Raw genomic sequence first — 9174 nt, forward strand, 5'->3', positions numbered from 1 at the left:
AGGAGGAAAAATGGACCTGAATTGCTCTCCAATTAATAGCACTTCAACGACTATGACAAACTGAAAATCGAATCTTTCATTTGATGAAATTTCCAGTAGTACACAGCCAGAAATCGAGCAAACGTGATTTTTCCGAAACAGAAATGAGCCTTCAACTCTGGACCACGGATGAAATGGTTGACGGAACCTCGCCGGCGACCTCTGGACGGGACTCAAAACTCAAACACGACCACGGACAACCATGAAGCTCGCTGGAGAACTCGAAAATGGACAGAACTTGACTGGGTGAGAACATGGCAGAAGCGGGTTGTCCAGATTGGTTTTCCTAGCTGTGTTGCTGCGTTTTCCAGTAGAGCATTTGGCATAAGTTCTGGTTTCTCCGGTGGGGTTGGTTTCCGGCGATTAGCCACTGGACAGAGTCGTGAGAGACGGCGATGGGCTGGTGAGATGTGCTGGGGCGTTAGGCTGCTGAAAAAGTTATCAGAATGAAGAAGAAAATGGAACGAGGGGGTCGCTTGGGATGGTTTTGAAGACGACGATCCTCAGGGTATCTCTAGGTTTTTGTATATTTTCTGAAACTCAATCATAAGGATAATACTTCCTAAAATAGAGACTTTTGTTTATTTCTCTTTTTTGAAATCCAAAAGAAAACAGAAAAATTCCTAGGTATTTTGGAATGGGGGAATGAAGAAGATCAGAACTCGGGGGAGGGGTCTCCTTTGTACAGCTGCGCAGCTTTTTCCAGTGTTTCCGTTCTCCTTCTTTAGATTTTTTAAGCATTACTTTATAGGTAGAGTCTAGGTTTAGGTGTATTTTTGTGTATTTTACCCATTAGTCCCTAGGTCTTTTGTGTATTAGGTCCTTAGGGTCTTTTTTATTTATTTTTTTGTTCCAAAGAAGAGTCTAGAAGGGTCCCTAGGCTTAATGGACTAATCCGAATTGGGTTCTAAAACTCTTAAAATTATGATCCAACACCTTATTTAAATAATTTTAAAGTAAGATAAAAATACTACCCCATGCCAAAGCTAACATGAAACTATTATATATTTTTTATTTTCAAAATTATATAAAGATGAAAATATAGCTCTATTTTTGTATTTTTTTTAAAGATACATACTAAAATATTTTTTTGTAATTTTCATTTTTCTTGTAATAAAATAAAGTAAAAGACTAAAAAATGAGTTGAAATAGCTATATTAGGCCTAAATTAAATATTTACATGCTAAAATGTGAAAAATCTTGGGGAGGATCAAAAATCACATGTCTACAGCTGCCCCTCTTTGACTGGAAATACGAAGTATATTCAGACAAAGAATGACTAGACAGGTTTTTTGACCCAAACCTTATTTGGGAGAGACTAAAACTAAGAAAAAAAAGGGAATGTGACCGAGCCCTGGTATCTGAGCTGCCTATATATCCTTGGCTATAAAGGAATCGGGCCACGTGTAGAGAGCTAGTCGAGGTGCCGTTCCGCCGAGGTTTCGGTCTGCAGTTCCTGTTATTACATCAAAAATCAAATGAAAAAGACTAACTAAGACTTTCACTACGAGTTACAAGATTTCTATCTATAAGTCTTCTGAAGCTTTATCTTGAGTCTTGAATGGTTCTTCATGCAGACTTTAGATTTGAACCTTGGCGCTTGTTAGCTGCAGGTGCTAGCTCGTTCTTCTTCAACTTTTTGGATCAAAACCAGACCTGTAGTGCTTGTGACTTCCACCATGTCTTAAGCGTTCACATCCTCCATCAACTTCTGCATTTGGATTAACTTCTTACCCTTCTCCTTTTTCTTTATTATGACTAACTTCTGTTGATCACCTCGGACTGTTGACTCACATTTTTGCCGCGAGCTCCTTTTGTTGCTGACTTGAATTGTAATTTGAGATGCTTTCCCTTTCTCCAGGTGGATACCTGATTGCTGAACTCGAATTGTACTTTGAGATGCTTTCCTTTTCTCCAAGTGGACGCCTGACTGCTGAAGTTGAACTATATTCCCCTGCTCTCTAGGTGGGCTCCTGACTGCTGAACTTGAATGTATTTCCTTGCTCTCCAGGTGGGCGCCTGATTGCATGAACTTGAATTGTATTCCCTTGCTCTCCAGGTGGGCGCCTGACTTCAACAAAATAGACAAAACAAAGAAAATTGTTCTGCCCCAGTTTGGGTATCTGGACACATATGTAAGTGTAAAACGAACCACATTACCAAATATCAATAAGAACTTGAAAGCTAAAACTTGAGTTATACTCCCTTGTTCTCAGGTGGGCTCCTGATTGCTGACTTGAAATGTATTCCTTGCTCTTTAGGCGGGCTCCTGACTGCTGACTTGAAATGTATTCCATGCTCTCTAGGCGGGCTCCTGACTGCTGAACCCGAATGTATTCCTTGCTCTCAAGGCGGGCTCCTGACTGCTAACTTGAAAAGTATTCCCTGCTCTCCAGGCGGGCTCCTGACTGCTAACTTAAACAGTATTCCCTGCTCTCCAGGCGGGCTCCTGACTGCTGACTTGAAATGTATTCCATGCTCTCCAAGCGGGCTCCTGACTGCTAACTTGAAAAGTATTCCCTGCTCTCCAGGTGGGCTCCTGACTTGAAATGTATTCCCTGCTTTTCAGGCGAGCTCCTGACTGCTAGACTTGAATGTATTCCCTATTCTCCAAGTGGGTACCTGATTTCAACTAAAAATAGACAAAACAAAGAAAATTTTCTGCCCCAGTTTGGTAACTGGGCACATATGTCAGTGTTAAACTGAATCATATTACTAAGAATTTGAAAGCTAGGTCCTATTATCTAGTGGGTCTTGACAACTCTTAACTAAACGAAAATTTTAAATCTAAGCTATATCTTTTAAAGGCATGATTTCTGCTAAATCTTGTTACCTAAGAAGGTCTTAAAGTACTCCCCATTATCCAGGAGGGTCCTGGCAACTCTTAACTAAACGACAATTTTAAAATCTAAGTTATATTTTCTAAAGGTGTTACTTCTGTTAAATCTTGATATGCAAGCCAATTTTAAACTACGTCTCATTATCCAGGAGGGTCCTGAAAATCAAAAGTCAAGTTTTATCTTAAGAGTGACAATTTCACGGCTAAATTATATTACCCTACAACAAAACTTACTCTAAACCTTGTTATCCAATGGAAATCCTAAAGCTAGATCCCGTTATTCAGGAGAGTCCTGAAAACTCCTAATTGAATCCTATCTCAAACATGTAAACTTGAAGGTTACTTATGTTCCTTTGGGGCGCACTTATGTTAGATATTGCTACTCATAATTGTTTTGAATTTTAAACTAAATCCCATTTTTCACGAGGGTCCTGAAAACTTTAAATTAAATTCCATTATCCAGGCGGGTCCTGAGAGTTTACGGTCAAACCTGTCTGGTGCTTGCCTTTCCTTGCGGTGGGTTTCTCCGAAACAAACGAGATTTCCTGCCCCTGTTTCAAATCAAAGAAAAATCTTGTCAGTTTAAAAAATATGGTGGTTGGTTTGTGGCCTTGACTTTGAGGGCGATTGCTCCTTCACTTCCCGTGATAACTGATTTTCACTCGAGGACCTTGCTTGCTTATGGACTAACCACTTTCTCTGTCATCCTTATCACAGAAAATACCCCTTCTCCGTTCAAACCCAATTCCCTTTATCTGTTGCATTGCTCATGAACCGATATTTACCAACCTTTGTGTTTCACCGAAAATACCTTTGATCCGTCCACTTAACACCCTCCATCTGTTGCATCATGATCTTGTGTTTACATGAATTCCAAAGCACGTTAATTGTCATCCACTTAGTGCGCATGTTGTTCCTTCCTGACTTAAATCACTAGCCTTGGCCTTGAAGTCTATTGTTCCCTCACTTGTCACGGTAACTTTGATTTCTGCTTGGAATACCTTGCTTTTCACTGGTTAAACACTTTCTTTGTTGATCTCATCACAGAGAATACCTTTGACCCGATCACCCAACATCCTCTATCTGTTGCACTATTCACGAATTGAAATATACCAAACCTTTGTATTTCTCATGGACTCCAAAGCATGTCGATTGCTACCAACTCAGTGCGCTTGTTGTTCTTTCCTAACTTATGTCACTTTGATGTGCTGGCCAGATCCCGTTTTGTGCAATTGGAAAGCTGGTGGCAAATTTTAAAGTCATTCCTCACTTATTCTGACCAAACGGACTCAGGAAGAAGAAGTAAACAAGACAAAAGGAACATGGTAAAGGACAAAGGAAAGAGATAATTCCTAACAAGAAAACTACAAAGTAAAAACCTATCAGATGTGGATACCAACTCTAATGACCATGACATGCACATGTTGATTAAGTGGCCTAGTCTATCAAACAAGTCTGACGTTCAACTCTTGTTATACCCCTGAACCGTGAAACTGGACTTCAATACTTCGATTATCCAATCTGATTCACAATCCTTATTCGACTTGTAGTGACCGAAGGGCTTTCACCATCAAGACTCTCTCATTCTGTTCTTTCTCTTAACTTACCATCGCTTTACGGTGCCCGCGAGGGTTTTCACCAATAAGACTCTCTCATTTTTGGATTTCTCTCAGCTCTCGTTGCCCTATGGTGCCCGTGAGGGTTTTCACCAATAAGGCTCTCTCATTTTCATTATTTTTCTGCTTGGACCAAAGTGTTGCCCCTAATATGAATTACCTCTCCTTGCTTGACTTGGCATCTCTCAATGACTGATCGGAAGGTCTTTCTTTGGACCGTAACGTGGGTTTTTGGATAGGGTTAGAAAGAAGGATATCAAAGGCTCAAAACAATTCCCACGGGTTCAAAATAACAACTTTCGGAATCAGATTTCTTACAACAACCACAACTTCTGCCCCAGTTTTCTTGCTTGGGGACTTTTGGATTTTTATTTTGATGGGACCGAACCGTGAGGCTGCCTACGTATCCTTAAAAGAATCAGATCAAACGTAGTTCATGTTATAAGAATTACTTTGTTTGTTGTGATTTTTATTTTCTCTTTTTTCCTTCTTTTCTTTTTGTTGTTGTTTTCTTCTCTTTTTTTCTTTTTCTTTTTTTTCTTTTCTCTTTCTTTTTCCTTTTCTTCTCTCTCTCTCTCTCTTCATTCTTCTTCTTTTCTCTTTTTTCTTTACTCATCTTTCACGCTTGCATTTATGATCTTTGCTATTGATTCCGAAAGAGGGGTATGAAAGAAAATAAATAAGGCTAAAAGGGGTAACGAAGGATAAAGTGTTTAGATAGCAGAACAAAATGCCTTCGTCATTCCAATCTCCAAAACATGTCAAGTTCAAACTACACAATTTAAACAAACCAAGGAAAGTATTTGTAACATCTTTTGATTGTACTAGACTTGATAACCATATCCATGCATTGGCTTTCTACATCTGTTAATTACCAAGCCCCATTGGACAACACCCTCACTCTCATTACCACGAATGGCCCCCTACAAATTTGGGGCAAACTTGCCATTATCTTCACCCGATGCAGCATGATGCATTCCAATAGTGTATTTTTTATGTTCTACCTGCCCCAGTTTCACACAATTCGGGCTTGAAGTGATCTCAAAATGCCTTCACTTATTTCCCTCCAATGTCCCTACGTCTTCAACATTGTTTCATTACTTTGTGACTAAACTGACTTTTACAAACTGGCTGAGAATTACGCGTGCATGTCATGTCACTAGAGTCAACAGGAAAAGGACTATAAAAGGAAAAGATAACTAAACAAAATGACTAGAAATAACATAAAACAGAAAATTGCATTAGACAGATGGTGAAAGGGTTTGGACAACAAAACAGACAAACTAAACTGGGTTACAAACCTAGAAAAAACCTAGAAGTGAGTCATGGTTGATGGAGGCTCAAGCGTAGATGTATTCCCTCTCTCTACCTTACAAAGGATGAAGATCAATACAGACAAAATCCAACCCATCAATGTTCGCATCCGAGCTTTTAATGGCTCAGCGAGAGATACCATTGGGGAAATGAACCTCACCTTGACGATTGGGCCGATTTACTTTGAGATTGTTTTCCAAGTAGTGGACATGGTCACTTCTTATAACTTCCTTCTTGGAAGGCCATGGATCCATACAGCCCGAGCTGTGCCATCCACCTTGCACCAGATGCTCAAATTTGAACATGACAAGCAAGAAATTATTGTTCATGGGGAAGACAAGTCTTCCATTTATAAAAACCCGTTAATCCCCTGTATTGAGGCCTAGGAAGGGTGTGAGTCCATTGTCAATCAGGCTTTTGAAGTGGTTGTTGTGGACCATGTTAAGGAAGGAAAGCCCATTCTGCATCCTCGTATTTTTGCCACATCTATAATGGTGGCTGCAGTTATGTTGAGACAAGGTTATGAGCCAGGAAAAGGCTTGGGGGCATCATTGCAAGGAATTTCGGAGCCTAATTATCCATTCAGTAACCAGGGTACTTTTGGCTTAGGCTTCAGGCCAACACAAGCAGACAAACCAAGCACCGCAAAAAGCATGAATGGGTCTTGCAACAACCTATCCCTCACATTTTTTACACTTTTGTCAAGCCACGACTCCAAGAGGGTCAAAATTCCTCGGCGCATGCAAACATTGATGAAATTTGCCATAGCCTCAGCTAGATGTTTTCTGAAGTGAATATGATCCAGGCTGGTGAAGGCACTAGTCCTGCCGATATGCAACTAATTGACCCAGACATCATGCTCACTAACTGGGAAGCAACTCCTCTCCCCACAAGGAAGGAGTCTTGGTAGTTTGCTTTTGCAGCTTCTTTTTTGTATTTTGGGTTACTTTTAGGGTTGTAATCCAAACATCTCAGTATGATTGTTTTGTTTTGATGTTAACCCTTCTATCCTTTCGAATTCAATGAAATGCAGTTCAGTTTCGTATTGAGTTTTGTATCTTTTCCTTTTCCTAATTCATGTAATTTTATTTCCATTTCAGTTTTGTTAATGCCGACTTTAATAACATGACATGCATGAGGAATTCATGCCCAGATCTTAAAAAGTTGTCTGATATCGAAATAATGTATCAAGAGATTGAATATGATGAAGATGAGATTGTTGAGGAAATAAATAGAGAGTTGGAACAATTTGAAAACAAGCCTAAGCCCAACCTCATGAAACTGAGCCAATTAATATCGGAAGTCATGAAGAAGTTAGAGAAACGAGGATAAGCATTTACACTGAAACAAAAAACTAGAGATGCTTTGATTCAACTTTTATTTGAATACAGAGATATGTTTGGTTGGTCTTACGATGATGTGTCGGGTTTAAGTGCTGATCTAGTGGTTCATAAGCTTCCTACGTATCCTGATTTTCCACCAGTCCAACAAAAGCAATGAAAATTTAAAACAGACATGAGTGACAAAATCAAAGAGGAAATAATGAAGCAATTGAGCGCCAATGTAGTCAGAACTGTCTGATACACCACTTGGGTGGCGAATGTTGCGCCTGTGCTGAAGAAGGATGGAAAGACCAAAGTATGTGTTGACTACAGGGACCTGAACAAAGCAAGTCCAAAGGATAATTTTCCTTTACCAAATATTCACATTCTTGTAGATAATTTCGCAAAGCATGAGATACAATCATTCGTGGATTGCTATACTGGGTACCACCAAATTCTAATGGATGAGGATGATGCAGAAAAAACCGCTTTCACCACTCCATGAGGTACTTATTGTTACAGGGTCATGCCATTCGGTTTAAAGAATGCAAGGGCAACTTACATGAGAGCCATGACCACCATTCTTCACGACATGACGCACAAAGAGATTGAAGAATATATCGATGATGTCATCATAAAATCAAAGACACAGGCTAATCATGTGTGCGATTTGAAAAATTTCTTAGAACGGCTTCAAAGGTTTGACCTTAAGCTTAATACAGCCAAGTTTACATTTGGGGTTCCATCTGGGAAACTTCTCGGTTTTATAGTCAGCCAAAGAAGCATTGAACTGGATCCATCTAAGGTAAAGTCCATTTGAGATCTGCCACCCCCGAAGAACAAAAAGGAAGTCATGAGTTTGCTCAGGAGGTTGAGCTACATCAGTAGGTTCATTGCTTAGCTCACAACCACGTGCGAGCCCATCTTTAAGTTGCTGAAAAAGGATGTCACTATCAAGTGGACGAACGATTGCCAAAAAACTTTTGATAGGATCAAAGATTATCTATCAAAACCCCCTGTACTGGTCCCACCTGAACTTGGTAGGCCTTTGTTTTTATATGTATCAGTGATGGATAATTCCTTTGGATGCGTTCTGGGGCAACATGATGCAACAAGCAAAAAGGAACAGACAATCTACTATTTGAGCAAGAAGTTCACCAATTTTGAGGTTAAGTACACCCTTTTAGAAAGGACGTGTTGTGCCTTGACTTGGGTCGCTCATAAGCTGAGACATTATCTTTTGGACTACACTACTTACCTCATATCCAGAATGGATCCTTTGAAGTACATCTTCCAAAAGCCAATGCCCACTGGCAGGCTCGCAAAATGGCAAATCCTCCTCATAAAGTTCGACATCATCTATGTCACTTGCACCGCGATGAAAGCACAGGCTTTAGCAGATCATTTGGCAGAGAATCTAGTTGATGATAAGTACAAGCCACTTAGCACATACTTCCTAGACAAAGAGGTCAACTCAATAGAGGAAGTAGTTCCAGACGATCACCCTGTATAGAAAATGTATTTTGATGGGGCTGTCAAAATCAAATGAGTTGGGATCGGGGCAATCCTCATCTCGCCTATTGGACATCATTACCCTGCAATTACCTGACTTCGGTTCTTCTGTAACAATAATACAGCAGAATATAAAGCTTGTATCATGGGTTTGAAAATGGCCATCGATCTGGATGTGCATGAACTATTGGTTATGAGAGATTCTGACTTGCTTATCTGGCAAGCCCAAGGTGAATAGGAGACTCGAGATATCAAGCTTATTACGTACAGACAATGTGTGCAAGAATTGAGAAAAAGGTTCAAATCCATCGAGTTCAGGTACATTCCCAGGTTTCACAACGAGCTAGTCGATGCCTTGGCTACTTTAGCCTCGATGCTCCCTTATCAAGGCAACACTCATATTGATCCACTAGAAATCCAAGTTCGAAATCAACACGGTTACTGCAATACAATTGAGACAGAACCAGATGGTGAACCATGGTATCATGACATAAAATGGTTCCTAAAAATAAGAGAATATCCAGAGAATGCC

General features: G+C 40.0%; 1 protein-coding gene across 1 annotated transcript; it reads left to right on the forward strand.

The window, feature by feature from the left end:
• The first annotated feature begins 5819 nt into the window (after positions 1 to 5819).
• Positions 5820 to 8643, forward strand: LOC138874716 (uncharacterized). Its single transcript, XM_070153495.1, has 7 exons — positions 5820 to 6131; positions 6195 to 6530; positions 6614 to 6714; positions 6909 to 7121; positions 7653 to 7935; positions 8032 to 8303; positions 8400 to 8643. Exons 1-7 carry the CDS (start codon positions 5820 to 5822, stop codon positions 8641 to 8643), a joined length of 1761 nt encoding a protein of 586 aa, XP_070009596.1.
• The last annotated feature ends 531 nt before the right edge of the window (positions 8644 to 9174 follow it).

Source organism: Nicotiana sylvestris, chromosome 1 (assembly GCF_000393655.2).
Source record: "Nicotiana sylvestris chromosome 1, ASM39365v2, whole genome shotgun sequence".
Lineage (NCBI taxonomy): Eukaryota > Viridiplantae > Streptophyta > Magnoliopsida > Solanales > Solanaceae > Nicotiana > Nicotiana sylvestris.